Raw genomic sequence first — 14443 nt, forward strand, 5'->3', positions numbered from 1 at the left:
GCTTTTGAGTCTCTCCCATGCTGGACATGGTTATTGGTGAGACATTAGCTGAAACAACATGAAATTTGTCACAATACCCAGTGATGTAAACAGCTGTTTGTTCAGAAGCTGATTTGATGTATGTCCCATTTATGATACTCAAAAAGATGGCAGAGTTGGATCACCTGGAAATACAGCAACTGGCCCACGTGCTCTGCTGTGTCATGGCAGTGTCACACCCCTTCAAATGAACAGCAGAGTGAAAGGAACAACTCTGTACTGCTTGAAAGGGGGAAGAACCCCCAGCTGTGCTGTGAAATGAGGTGGTGATGGATTTCCCCTGCTCCTGTGCCCCTCACATGACACTGATGTAGTCAGCAAAGGCCTGGGAGGAGTCCCAGGCGTCGTTGACCACGCTGCACAGGGCCCTGAGCCGCCGCAGCGCCTCCTGTGCTGTCTCTGCGTCCTGGTCCAGCCAGTTCTGGAACAGGCGCAGCTGTGTGAATGGAAGCTGTCCCCCTCTCTGCTGGATGTGGCCTTCCAGCTTCTTGGTGAACTCCAGGAGCCCATCAGGTTTGATGCAGTTTGAGCTTTCCAGGGAAAGAAGAAAAAGAAAAAAAAAATAAACAGTAATTACGCGTTTAAGCTCTAATTCAAGCAATTTAAATTACTGTTCCTTCTAGTAACTGCCAGTGCAGGTACCTGAGGAGGTTTCAAGGCCAGCTGCACCTTTTTTCAGCAGTACAAAATCTAAGCATTTCTCATGAAAACCAAAACTGAGTATGAAGGGCTGGAAACCTTTTTAAACCAAGGTGGTAACAACTACCAAGTTATAGTCATTATCCAGACCTCTTACTACTGATTTAAGCAGACCTAGCTCTGGCCTTAAAATGTTGCAGCTGTCAACTCTCTGGACCAAGGGACCTGGCCCAACCTACAGGTCCCAGTGCAAGTGATCATTTATGTCTTCCTGCTGAGAAAATCTGAAGGGCATGTGCCAGATCTTGTTATTTCTAGGAGATTAAAAGGTCAATTCCCATGTAGAGATGTGTAAATAAATATCAAGTTGCATGCTGGATTTAAACCTTGTCAGAGGCACAGTAACAATCAGGCTTCAAGCCTGTTGAAGGAGTGTGGCCATGGCTGAATAAATTGTCAAGCCCTATGTACTTTGAGCTACCTGAGCCATGAGGATGTAAAGAGGGGGCAGAATCAAGCAAAGCAGTTGTTAGTAGTGCAGAAATGCCACCCCCATGTGCTTCATGAAGGTTGCTGCCTATCTGTAAGGCCATTCAGGGTCAAGAAGAGAGCAGCAGTTCTGACTGAAGACCAGTGCTGAGGAAAGGAATGCAGAGCCATTCCCAGGATGTGCCAGGAACAGTGACAGCATTCCCTTGCTATGAAGGGGCAGTGGGAACAGAGCTGTTCAAGAATAAAAGAAGGGATGTTAGTCCCAGCCTACAGCCCAGGAGGCTCCCAAGGAAGCAGCAAACCAAATCTGCTGTAAAGGTGGAGCTTGACTCCTAAAGGTGAAATGTCTCAGAGGTCCTGGAGGCCCCTGAGGGTGTATGAGCCCACTGCAGCATTCTCTGAGCTTTTCCTGGGCACACATTGTCTCCAGGAACAAAGCCATGCTCAGATTCTCCTGCTGTCACAGCCCAGTTCAGCTCTCTCCCTCCCTCCCAAAACAAGGAATTCAGTGTTGAGAGAAGCAGAATACCTGACATCCAGCTGGCAGAGAGAAGAGGAGGAATCTTCAGAGAAAATGTCTGCAAGGGCAACCAGCCTGTGATTCCCTGAAAGGGAGAAATGCACTATTAGATGCAAATTGGAAATGATCTTAAAATTTAAACTGTCATAGGGCTGGGATAATAGTGCAGAAAAGCAGTCTGTAAACAAGTGAATGCAACACAAAGAGCCCACCTCTGGACCCTCAGTGACATCAAGTGAGTTCACCCCCCTGAGCACAACATTTGAGGCAATGAAAACATTTGCTGATAGGGTACTTTGTTTCCCTAGAAAAATCACAGTTTTGTTTGAGAAGTCCAGATGCAGCTTTGTTTTAGAAATTACATGTATTCAGGTTATCCCAAGCTTCCCTGTTTTACTTTGTTAAAATAACATAAAACAATATTCTGGATCTATCTGCAATTAATTTCTCAAACATTTCTACTTGGCCTATGATTCAAAAACCTATCACTTCTGTAAATTCAGTTCCAATTATTTGACACAAATCCTCCTTTACTTCTTCTCATCCCTCCAGTGGCTGCCAACAGCTGTTGAGACACAAACTGCCCAAACTTGGCAAAATCTGTGCCTCTGAATCAGAAGCAGTGCATCCAATGCTGGATCTGCTCCTGTTAAAGTCTGAAGCAGATCAGTGTTCAGTCAAATCTGGAGATCTGCTGGAACCTGCATTTGCTGCAGAGAAAAGCAGCCATAATTCCTGCACAGTACCTTGGTACACTGCTGAATGCAACTGAAATTCTGCCTTTAAAACTGGATCCAGTGCTCCTCATTTTGTGAACTAAATCCCAGTGTTCCTGCACAGGGTAAGTTCAGCACTGCAGTCAGCAGCTCTCAGTGGTCTTTCCTGACTCCAGCCCCAGAGTTCCTGCAGAGAGCTGCCCCAGGGCCTCACAGTCACACACAGCATACACACCAAGGCGGTTCCCAGGCAGTTTGAGGCTCTTGAGTGATGAATTTCTTTTCACTGTATTGATTATTTCTGACAAAAACTCAGTAGTAGAGCTTTCAAACAGCCGGCAGAAGGAAAAGGTGATTTCTGTGAAGAAATGGATTTACAGTACATGTGAGTACTCCCTGTGCTTCAATATTCCATAACTGCATTCTGCAGCCAGCTCCAGCCCCTAATCCATGTGTAAGAACAAAGCTCCCCCAGCAGTGGATTGCATATAACAGCACTTCTGCTGTGTCAGGAGGAGAGCCAGATCACTCCCAGTTAAAGGCTGATGTGCTCTGCAGGTTAAAAATTGTTTTAGAGCTGAGACTGCAAACACTTCCCTGCAGGATTTGCCATCAGCTCCTCTGCTCCACTGGCACAAAGGCAGCCATGTTCCCACTCTGACAACACCTGCAGATCTGCTCCAAATGTCTTTGACATTGGACACCTTACACATCCAAACATTCCCCTCTTAAATGCCAGTCAGCCAAAAGCAGCCACCCACAGCACTTCTCCAAGCATCCAGGAGCTGGCTGTACCTTGTAGGCCAGGATCCTGAAGCAGAAGCAGAACTTCTTTCTGGTGCTCAGCCAGGTTCACATCATGAAAGCTCAGTTTATTCAAATTTGGAGTACACTCTAAAAGCAAAACAAGTTCTCAGGTAAAGCACTGCACATCCTTGGGACAAAAAGCCCCTGACCCAGCTACCAGCTAACACTCAGAAACTGACTTAGACTGGGTAATTTGTGCTGGATTGTGGATAATTAAAAAGGAACCATTGTGCTGTGCAGGATCATCCATGTAACACAGAACATGGGATGGTTGACACCCATTTCCTTTTCTTGGGAGACTTCAAGGATGTCCATGCTAAACAGATGGACCCACCTAAGCTGCTTCATGATAGAGGATGGAAGACCACAGCATGGAAGTTACAGAGTGTGTGCCCCAGTGATGCTGCCTATGGGTTAGAATACCTTTGAGCACCTCCAAAAGGAGCCCCAGCTCCTGGGGGCAGGGCAGGGTGGCACTGTCAAGGGACAGCTGCTGGAGGGACTTGGACGCCTTGAGCACCGGCAGCAGGAGCGCAGCGTGCAGAGGTTCTCTGGGGAATCGGATCTCCAGCACTTCCAGGCAGCTTTCTAAGGGAAGAAAAACAATGCAAGAGTTTGCTGTGGAGTGCCTGTCTCCAGTGTAGCTACAGCAAGCAGGAAGCCTGGATGCCCAACACCACCATGCTTTAGGTTGGTAGAAACTGCCCATGCACCATGCCCTGCCCTGAGGAGCTCTGGCATCTCAGACCTGGGGCATGTCAATCACTCACAGCTCACTCCAGGATTCCTGCCAGACTATGGGGCCACCAATTTCTACTGTGCTCACCAATGCTTGAGAAAAGGTCACCCTTTAAGGCACGAGGCAGTCAGTACCTTCCCAGAGCACAGGTCTTTCCTGACCCCACTCCAAACACACTCAGGCTTTGCTCGCTGCTTTTCTGGCAATTCAAGGGCTAGTAAGGGTGATGGGAGACCTGTGAGCTGAGCACCCACTGCTGTAGCTCCCAGGCTGTAATCCAAAGGCTTGAGCAGTGCTTTGCCATCTCCTGTGGTACTGTGATGATCTAAGGATGCTTTCCCTCTGCTTAAGGGGGTGTCTAAGGCTTACAGCCTCACAGTCAATGGGATAGACAAAGTGGAAGCTCCCAGTCAATTTACAGATCTGGTAGGAGATGATCGCCATGGACAATCACAGGTAGCAGGTTGTGACTGGCCCTGCACAAAACTGATGTTGCAGCATGCTGGGATACAGCAATAAAACATTTTCTCCAAGATTCCAGCTCCACAGAACACCTTAGACTGCAAGGAACAAACTGCAACAGGAACTAACTGAGAAAGGTAACGCTGTAATTGCCTAAGCACAAACCACCATAATAGTGTTGAGTGAAGCCTGTACCAAGCCTTTACAGCTCTACCTGCTGCCAAGTCCTGGCCATCACTCAGAATGAGGATTCCTACCTGGGATTTCTGCCTCACTGCAGCTCGGGCTCGCCTCTGGCCTGGTGGCCTCCAGCGGGTATTTGCGGTCGAAGCTGATGGAGAGCGTGCGGAGCTGGGGCAGGGCGCTCAGGGCGCAGCGCACCAGCTCCGTGCAGGGCATGTGCGAGAACGTGTCGCTCACGCGGAGCACGCGGAACCGGCACTCGGGGTGCTGCGACAGGGCCCGGAGCCCGGACAGGATGTAGGAGATGTTGGTATTCAGGTCTGCAACAGCATTTGTACAGAAGAGTGTTAGCTGTGTGTGTAGGAGCTGCAGCAATGGCAGCCCGAGTCAAAGGCTGAACCCACAGACCGCTTTATCCACGCATCCTTAAGCTATGCTCTGTGCACAGGAGATGCAGATCTGGCTCTTCCCTTTGCTCTCTCTGAAAGGTGTTTAAGAACAAAGCCAGGGGCTGCTCTGGGACAGAGGGATCCCATTCTCTCCCTTAAGTCCTCACACTCATTAAATCTCACCCAACACCTTTCTCAAGATGGGGCACCGATACTCCTACAATGCCCCTTCCTGTGAAAACTAAAGCAGGGTAAGCAGTAAGCCAGACCATTAGAGCGGGGCTAGAAGGAAGTGTACTATTCACAGCACTGACCATTGTAGGACAGAACCAGGTTTTCTAAAGACACCCAGGAGCTCAGCAGGTTACTCAGAGTCCAACATGTCACCTCATTCAAACGAACGGAGAACAATTCCAGTGTGGAGACACTTCGGAAGCGGTGACCACCTTTCAGAGAAAGGGTTGCAGCAGGTCCTCCTCTTTTCTTACAGCCAACATGGCCTGGAGATCCTGAGGAGGAACTAGTCCAGTTCTCAGTGTTCTCTCCCTCTGTGGTCCTGGTTTTGTCCAGTAACCCTGAATTATCCTCTCTAGCAACAGTAAAAACAAAATCATAGAGATCTTCTGGGTCAGCATAGTGTCCCCTGCTCCGCCTGAGGCGGCGACGTTTCCTCCCCGCTGCAGGTTTCTGCCATCTGCGTGTCTTTCGAGGAACAGGGTGACAGGACAGCTGCTGTGAGCTGGAACGAGGGGAAGAGCCCCCCTGAATGTTGGTGTGGCCACAGGGCACCTCACTGCTTGTCTCTTTACATGCTGGGTTTCGCAGGGGAGGACTTCTGGGGCCAGAGAGGACAGAGGTCATGCAAGCATCAGCCTCTTCTGGGGATCTCTTCTGGTTCTCAGCACCGCTCCCCTCCTGCTCAGCATCACAGCCCCTCTCTGCTCCCTCCTGTGCTGACTGCTGGCTTTGGGCTAGGTCCTCCTCTCTGCAAAGGCGACACGGGCTGCCGTCACAGGCGATGCCATGTCCCACGCGCCCAAACCCAGCGCTCATGGTGAGGATGAGGATGAGAAGAAGCGTGTCAGAAACAGGCCAGGAGCTCATGGACACCTGGCTGACAGAGCCGTGGTGGATCAGCCGGTGGAGGAGCAAAACCAGCGAGCACCTGATGGACTGGCTGCAGAAGAGGAGGTGCTGGAACTTCAGGACCCGCAGGGAGGCAGCCAGGTTTTCCAGCACCTCGTGGTTGTGCTGGGCAGTGAGCTCCACAGCCCCCTGGAGCATGTTGCACAGGGTGAGCTGGGAAACGTGCGGGGAGCTGTGCAGCAGTGGCGAGAAGTGACGGTCGTGGAGGCGCCAGTCAGAGGAAACGTCCAGGACACCATGGAGGACATTGGAGAAGAATGTTTCAAGGAACTTCTTCCTCCAGCATGTTATGCTCTGCAATTGAATAACAGAGTGTAGGATTAAAAAGTCAGCATCCATTTTTCTTGTTCTTTTTAAGTTAAATTATTGCTGTCTGCTAACCTGGTGTCCAAAAAACCCCTCCTGCTAGCTCCACTGAGACCGCCTCTAGTTCTCAGCATGCTTCCTCAGTGTACTCCTTGAAAACCTGAGTGAATCCCATTGCTCTCTTCATCCTCCTTCTGGCCTAATTTAAACACTCAGTGATTTGGAGCTGGGCCATTTTTTTTGCCTATTAAAAAAAACACGTCACCAGCAATTTTCTTTCAGCATCTATTTACTGGCTGTCGTTAAGTTGTTTGTTAATGATTCTTCTACGATGATGAAGCAATGAAGCTGCTTCGGTTTTTCTACATAAAACCATTCTCCAAAATCACTATCTTCTCTATTTTTTCTCATGCTTTCTAAGACATCAGCATGTTTTTTTTTTTTTTCCCAGGGTAGGTGTAAACATGATAGAATATACTGTTTTTATCCTCTGTTTCTGTGAGAATCTCTGAAGACAAAGATTTGCTCTTTTGGCAAACTCATTGCTGGGAGATGAAGGGTGTGGCTGTGCACTATGCTTCCTTTATAAATCCCATTTCCCAAAATGTTTGTATTACCAGGGTCATGCCTTGGTCCGGAGCTCTACGAACACTTATAAACAAGTGCCAGGAATTGCTTGGAGGCAGCCAAAAAGAAAACCTCATGGAAAACACCAGAAACAGAGCTCCCGTGTCGAGCCCCTTCTCCCACCAGAGAGTTTCCTCACCTCCGAGTTGGGCGGCCTGGTTTTCATCACATCGTCCCACAGCTTGCGCCAGATGGGCTGTGTCGAGAGGCCTGGGGGGAAGAATCATCAACCGGGCGCTTTCACCCCTCTCCCAGTGTCGTGCTCAGAGCTCGATGGGATGCCGGGGCACAGCCCGAGCCCGTCCGGGTGTGGGACAGAGGCGGTGTCCCTGGGACGGCTCTGGCTCGGGGCTCCTCTCTCCAGCCGAGGGTCCCCGCGCTGTGGGCTCCTCCCGGGCCATCCCTCCATTCTCTCGCCCCATCACTTTGAGGGGCCCGTCCCTCCCGCCCGGGGGTGTCCCCACGAGTTCGCCGCCGTCCCCGCCGGTGTCACCTGCTCTCCGCGCGGCGTCCTCGGCCCGCTCGAGGTGGAAGATGGTGAGGAACGGCAGGAGCCCCCGCAGGACGTGCCCGGGCAGCGCTGCGGAGAGCCAGAGGGAGAGGGCGGCAGGGTGCGGGCAGGCCCGGGCCCCGCGCCCCGCCGCCCCGCGCCGCCCGCGCCTTACCCCAAACGTCCCGCTCCAGGGCGGCCATGCTGCGGCTCACGGAGGCCGCGCTCAGCGCGAACAGGCTGCGCGGCCGCTCGGCCGCCATCACCGCCTCGGGCACGGACCGCCTGCACCGCGCAGCCATCTTGGGGAGTGGCTAAAGCGGTCGGCCATGTTGGGGAGGTCGTGCCGAGAACCGGGCGGACAGACCGACGGTAACAGCCCCGCCGAGCCGCTTCCGAGGCCGAGACACACAGAAAGAAGGGAGAGGAAAGGCGGGAGCGCAGCAATGCCCGCCTTGGCACGGCAACACGCACAGGCACTGCCGGCTGCCATGTTTGGAAGGGCCGCGCCCCGGGCCGAAGCACCGCCCTGCGGAGGGAGCGCTTCCGCTACCGGCGCGGGCAGCGGCGCTTCCGGCGGGTGACCCTGGCGAGTCCTTCTGTGCGGCGGGAGCGCGATGGGGCAGCGCGGTGATCCCTGTGCCGAGGTGAGCGCGGGGCGCCGCGGGGCTGTTTTGTTCTCCCGGCCGGCTGGCAGGGCCGGCACTAACGCTGTGCTTCTTGTCTTTCCGCAGGAGGAAGAGGAAGAGCAAGAGCTCGTGGTAAGACGAGGAGCCGCGGCGGGGACTCGCAGCTGCCAGAGCCGGCTGCCCGGGGCCGCCAGCGCCGCCGAACAGGCTCGGGGGGCTCGGGCGGGGCCGCGCTGGGCCCGCGGGCCGGAGCTCCCTGGGGAGGCCGGGCTGCGGGGTGGATGCCGGGCTCCCTCTTGAAGGGGCTCGGGGGAAGCGGCGTGCGGGGTTGTCCCGGTGCTCACCGCAGCGCCGTGTCCGCAGGACCCCCTGACCACGCTGCGGGAGCAGTGCGAGCAGATCGAGAAATGCGTGAAGGCGCGGGAACAGCTGGAGCTGTGTAACGAGCGGGTGGCATCCCGCTCCCACACGGAGGAGCAGTGCACTGAGGAGCTCTTCGACTTCCTGCACGCCAGGGACCACTGTGTAAGTGCTGCGGGCCTGAGCAGAGCTGCCTTCTGTCCCGCTGTCTTGTTTATTGTTTAGTTCCTCCTTGTTACAGCAGGTTTAGCTGGGATTCTGTGCTTATTAAACAATGAAATAACTCAAACCCAGTGTTTGTACCCTGCAAATAGCACTTAGCTATTTCTGTCTTGTACTTGCCATTTTAAAGTTAAAGCTTTTGAACCTGAGCTGAAGCTTTGCAAGGCATCTCAGTAGCATTCTTGAATGACGTTTTGCAGAGCAAAAGCAAGGGCTGTGAAGCTGTGTGCATTGTTGGCCCAGAAAACCAATAGGCAACAACTTACTGATTTTCATCTCTAAGTTATGAGTTACTGAGAGCTCTCTTTCTCTCCAGGTTGCTCACAAGCTTTTCAGTAAGCTGAAGTGAAAAGGGGCATGGTTGTCCATCTGCTTCCACAGTCGGTGCCAGCGGTTCCTGGATCACAGTTCTGCTTCCTGCAGTCCATCCTCCGTGCTGAGCATGAATGAAACGGCTTCCTGGCAGCCTGTCACTGCCTCTGTGCTCATGGAAGATGTGCAGCTTTGCAAAAACAAAACAAACAACGTGTTGATGTTCTGTAATTTTCCATATTAAACATTGAGAGTTCCTGTGGAAGTGCCCTGTGTTTATTTCCTAGTTCTCGTGCTTCTGACTTGCACTGGGTTAAGATGAAATCAGTGGGTGCCGGAGCCCAGTTAAGGGCAGGAGAGTTTTTCTCACTTGTGGGAATGTCATTTTTGGTGCTGCCATGGTGGACAGCTCCTGCAGGCCAATCCCATGGGGAAGAATTTTGTCTATTGAAGCCACTAAGATTATTCCTAAGCCCTTCAAGACCAGTGTTGTTCACATAGTATGTTCTAAGTTAGACTGAAGGGAGTGACCATTTTATGGAGAGAGAAGTTTGTCACACCCTCAGGGGAAGGCTGTCAGCTGTCCCTCACTGTCTCCTGCTTCTGCCAGGGGCTGGCAGAGCCTCCTGCCAGCCGCCAGCTCTGCCTTCTTGCCCAGGAAACCAACCATGTGCCTGTGCAGGTGCATGGGGGTGGTTCAGCTACTCACGTCCCGGTCAGGGTCACCTGGGGGGAGCTAAAGCCTTTCTGTGTGAGTTACCAGCCTGTTCTGCTCACCCTGTCCGTGCTCTGCCTACTCCTTTCTCAAGAGAGAATGGTACGAGGAAAACTAGGGTATCTCACGGCTATTCTTCAAAGTGGAATGAAAGCCACCACCTTATAAATTTGGCTATTGTTTATCCATATAGTGGTTCATGGTCCTTTTGCTGACGGATTTCAGGCTTTATTGGGTTAAGGGAACCATGTAGGTTCCAGCAGGTTTAGGTTATTGTTTTTTCCCCTGTGGCACAGGGCAGGGTCCAGCTGTGCCTGTGCAAAGCGCGTTTGTTGCCGGACCGTTTTCAACAGCCAGCTCAGAAATGACCGGACGTTTAGGTTGGAAGGGACCTTAGAGATCACTGAGATCGGCCCCGCTCCCCGGGCCCGGCCGCCCGCATCCCTTTCCGAGCGCTCCCCGGTCCCGCCCCGGAAGGCGAGCGGCGATGGCGGCGCTGGGCGGGCGCGGGCGGGCGGCGGTCGGGCTGCTGCGCCGGGCACCGGGGACAGGAGCGACACCGGGAGCGGCGCCGCGCCGGCACCGGCACAAGGAGAAATGGGTGAGCCGGACCGGGGTGGGACCGGAGCACGGCCCCGCACGGCGCTGCTTGCACCCCACTCTTGTCCCCGCTAACCCCATTGCACCCGGTGCAAATCCCCTTCTCATGCCCCCATTTCACCCCTCGCTGCACCCTCCTGCCGCCGCTCTGTGTGCAGGCGTGCCCATCCCGGACGCCCCGCCACATTCGGCCATTCACAGAGTCCTGGAGTCACTGAATGTGCCCATTTGGAGGGGATGCCCCAGGATGCAGCTCCTGGCCCTGCACAGGACACTCCCAGCAGTCCTGCCCTGTGCCTGAGAGCATTCTCCAAATGCTTCTTGAACTCAGACAGGCTTGGTGTGGGACCCCTTCTCTGGGGAGCCTTTTCCTGTCATACAGCAGTCCCCCCCCCCGTCACAGCTTCATGCCATTCCCTCCGGTCCTGTCACACACTCCAGAAAGGCCTCATGGACTTCTGGCTGCCCAGAACCCAGTGCTGGATTCTCCCAGAAGAGCGTGAAGACTGAGGGGGGGTGCTGGGTGTTGAGGTATTTTAATACTTCTGTTGTTTTGCCCCCCAGGCTGCCACGGCCCCACGCATCCCATCCACGCGGCTGGCGCTGCATCACTTCGACACCAGCTACAGCCTGCACCTGGGGGCCCTGTGGCCTTCAGTCCGTGCTGGCCTGCTCTGTGAGCAGAAATATGGAGCCCTGCTCAACAACTTCGCTGCTGCTGACCACGTTCCTGAAGAGCTGGAGCTGCTCAACGCCACTGATTTCATTTCCGAGGCCCTCCAGAAGGCGCAGCAATGTCAGCGGGGTGCGGCTGTGGGGGAAGCGGCCACAGGGTGCCAGGAGGGCTCTGGTGAGGGCAGGACTGGGATGCAGGCAGAAATTGTGGCACAGGCAGAGATGTCCCCACGACTCTGCACATCCATCAGCTCCAAAATCAAGTGTTACACCTTCCCCAGGGGTGACATCACGCGCTTTCGCCCTGCACGGTGAGACATCCCTGACTGACCACCCTGGTCTCTGCCAGCCTCAGGGGCTGCTTCCATTTGTCACCATCCTCACTTCCAACTGCTCTTTTACCTTCTTTTCCCCTCCAACATTTGCTTTTGCTGTGCAAACTGATGATTTCCAGACCGGATGGGCTGGGGCTCCTCGACTATTACCTCATGGATGCAGCATCTCTCCTGCCTGTGCTGGCACTCGACGTGCAGCCAGATGACTTTGTCCTCGACCTCTGTGCTGCTCCGGGTGGGAAGACTCTGGCTCTGCTGCAGACTGGGTTTTGTGGTGAGTGGGGATGGGTGTTCCTTTGTTCCTGTGTTAAACAGGGCTGGAGCTGTGTGCTGCACCCATTCCTGCCTGACCATTAATGATTCTGTGTGTAAGAGCTGGAATCAGGTGTGTTTCTGCAGAAGTGACATCCCAGTGTACCTGTTCTGTCCTGCAGGGCATCTGGCAGCCAATGATGTCTCCGTTTCCCGGACAAAGAGGCTGTACCAGATTCTCCAGAGCTATGTCCCCAAAGAAGTCAGGGACACTGTGAGTGTCACATCCTACGACGGAAGAGACTGGGACCAGGTGAAAGGAGGCACTTTTCATAAGGTATGTGTTGGATAAACCCATCAGGTTCACTTCCCTCCTCTTTTTGAGAAAGACAGCAGGTTATCCTTCCATATAACTGTGTAGTTTTCTGTAATCATACATAAAGAGAGGGAACACCAAGCCACATAAGGAGTAATATTTCCTCCTGCTGTCTACTTCCTGCAGGATTTGGTGCATATGTGCATCTAGAGTTGTACCTTTACTTGCCTGTGTAACACCCTTTAGAAATCTTGTTCTTGTCCACCACCTGGAAGGGGTTAAATGTGAAGATTAGGTAATTCTGGCTTCTCAGCCATGTCCAGCCACAGGGGATGGGTTTGGTGTTCCAGGGGTGGGTTGGGTACTCTGGGAAGCTGCAGCAGCAATGCCTGTGTGTGCTGCAGGAGCATTGCCAGGGACACACACAGAGCAGGGACATTAAATGAGGACATGAGTTAGTGCAGGATGTTTTCCACCATTTTTGCACGTTCCCAAAATGCCAGAACAGCCAGGTGGTTACAGTTCAGTGTGGTGCACATCTGTGTTTGGGCACTGAGAGCTGTTGGCAGGGTTGGAGGAGGTGGGCATGGGGCTGGCTGCAGGAGAGGATTTGCTGAGCTTGACCTGTGCAGGGGACTGAGGTGGGACCTCTGCTGCTGCAGGTGCTGGTGGATGTGCCCTGCACCACAGACAGACACTCTGCCATGGAGGAGGACAACAACATCTTCCACAGGAGGCGAACCAAAGAGCGCCAGATGCTGCCCATGCTGCAGCTGCAGCTGCTGATGTGAGTGAGCTCGGTTGTGTTGTGTTCTCTGAAACCTCTCCTTACTCTGTCCCCAGCTGGGAAATATGGAAACCATGTGTAGTTTTCTGGCGGTAGTTGGAACGTGTGAAATCACAGTAAGTGTAAGAAATTGCAGATGTTCTTGGTCAGATCACCAAGGCCTGACCCCCTTGTCCTTCTGTCCCCAGCAGTAGCTGTAGGATACAGGGAGAAGGTCTAAGGAGCAGGATGGGTACAGGTATTTTAGGTGATGATCTCCTGGGTCCTGGCAGTCAGCCCTAGAGGATTCCAGCTATCCCAGGACATGGGAGGACATGTGGTGCTGGGAAATGCCACAATTTGTCACTGCTGTGGCAATAAGGACGCAGATTAGAGAGCCCCATGGCAGCACTTGAACTGCAGGAATCTCTTCCCCTGTACATATATCCCATTCCTTTGGATGTGACTGCAGAATTACACCTTCCAGCTGCTCTGCAGCAGCATCTCCCACGTTAAATCCTTTATCAATATGAGTGCTGTTTGACTCTTTGCCCAAAGCACTGCTCATGTTGCAGTGACCCAGACTGCCAAGCCTGTGGAGTTCAGTGGGGGCTGTCTGTCCCTTCCTACGAGTCCCCAGTGTCGGTGGGTGGGGATGTCCCTTGGTGCCCTCTGGTGACCGTGTGTGTGCTCCCCGTGCTGCAGGGCGGGGATCCTGGCGGCCAGGCCGGGAGGAGCTGTGCTGTACTCCACGTGCTCGCTGTCCCCGCTGCAGAACGAGTGCGTGGTGGAGAGGGCTCTGGACGTGGCACGAGCCCAGTTCAACATCAGCCTGCACCCAGAGGACCTGAGCCACTTCAGGACGCTCTTCCAGGACACCTTTTCCTTCTTCTCGGAGTGCCAGCTCGGGGAGCTTGTCCTGCCTCACCTCACAGCCAACTTTGGGCCCATGTACTTCTGCAAATTACGTCGGGAGTAGAAGGGGCAGCAGAGTCTGTCTGCTGTCAGGAAGTAGCCCAATATTTAAGGGATAGCAGAACTGCTTTATATTTATTTTTCTTTCTAAAATGTCCCAAAGGAAACCTGCCTTTTTGCTGCAGACATGGGGAATAAATGAGGAAGACCCGCTGTGGTGTTTCCTGAATGCTTATCTGTTAGAGACTGAGGTGTTTAATCTAGGACAGAGAGAGAGGTTTTATTAGAGGGAGCAATTTATCCATCTGTGTGGGATGGGATAAATGGCCCTGCTCTCTTCCTCCTGTCTGACTGCTTTGATCCTGCATAAGCAGGTTTGGGTTAACAAACACCATCTGGGGATCTCAGCCTTTCTGTCCCAGATCTCACCATCTGCATAAATGAGTTGCATCTGTCTGTGCTTATCTCCTGCCTTCAGAGAGAGCAGCCTGAGGTCCTGAAACCAGAGGCTCCTAGGAGTGCCCCTCCTGTGGGGTTGGAAATGTGCTTGGGATGCTGGAGATCTGGTGCTGTGCAGAGGCCAATGACTGTTGCTATCCCTCACAGCCAGCAAGGCTGTGGATAAGTGTGAATATTCCCATGCTAGATGCCATTTAATGTCTAGTGAGCAGGTGCTTGTACGATTTTGAGTAGTAACTTTGTTTATAGAATCATCACCATCAGTGAAGGATTACTGGAATTTATCATGGGAGTTGCTTAATAGTTACAATTTTATTTTTGTGAGCAAATTA

General features: G+C 53.1%; 3 protein-coding genes across 3 annotated transcripts; 2 read left to right on the plus strand and 1 right to left on the minus strand.

The window, feature by feature from the left end:
* Positions 1-36: 36 nt before the first annotated feature.
* LRRC41 (leucine rich repeat containing 41) lies at positions 37-8066 on the minus strand. Its single transcript, XM_054285739.1, has 10 exons — positions 7731-8066; positions 7559-7645; positions 7205-7275; positions 5301-6426; positions 4672-4917; positions 3637-3801; positions 3202-3300; positions 2642-2764; positions 1700-1775; positions 37-569 (listed from the first exon to the last, which is right to left on the minus strand). Exons 1-10 carry the CDS (start codon positions 7855-7857, stop codon positions 335-337), a joined length of 2355 nt encoding a protein of 784 aa, XP_054141714.1. The 5' UTR covers positions 7858-8066; the 3' UTR covers positions 37-334.
* Positions 8067-8113: 47 nt separating this feature from the next.
* Positions 8114-9343, plus strand: LOC128942996 (cytochrome b-c1 complex subunit 6, mitochondrial). Its single transcript, XM_054285742.1, has 4 exons — positions 8114-8202; positions 8290-8316; positions 8548-8709; positions 9083-9343. Exons 1-4 carry the CDS (start codon positions 8173-8175, stop codon positions 9113-9115), a joined length of 252 nt encoding a protein of 83 aa, XP_054141717.1. The 5' UTR covers positions 8114-8172; the 3' UTR covers positions 9116-9343.
* Positions 9344-10280: 937 nt separating this feature from the next.
* NSUN4 (NOP2/Sun RNA methyltransferase 4) lies at positions 10281-13856 on the plus strand. The gene is made up of 6 exons (XM_054285501.1): positions 10281-10394; positions 10958-11379; positions 11523-11677; positions 11838-11992; positions 12634-12758; positions 13443-13856. Exons 1-6 carry the CDS (start codon positions 10281-10283, stop codon positions 13714-13716), a joined length of 1245 nt encoding a protein of 414 aa, XP_054141476.1. The 3' UTR covers positions 13717-13856.
* The last annotated feature ends 587 nt before the right edge of the window (positions 13857-14443 follow it).

Source organism: Melozone crissalis, unplaced genomic scaffold (assembly GCF_028551555.1).
Source record: "Melozone crissalis strain CALT ecotype California unplaced genomic scaffold, PUWL_Pcris_2 ptg000045l_1, whole genome shotgun sequence".
NCBI lineage: Eukaryota > Metazoa > Chordata > Aves > Passeriformes > Passerellidae > Melozone > Melozone crissalis.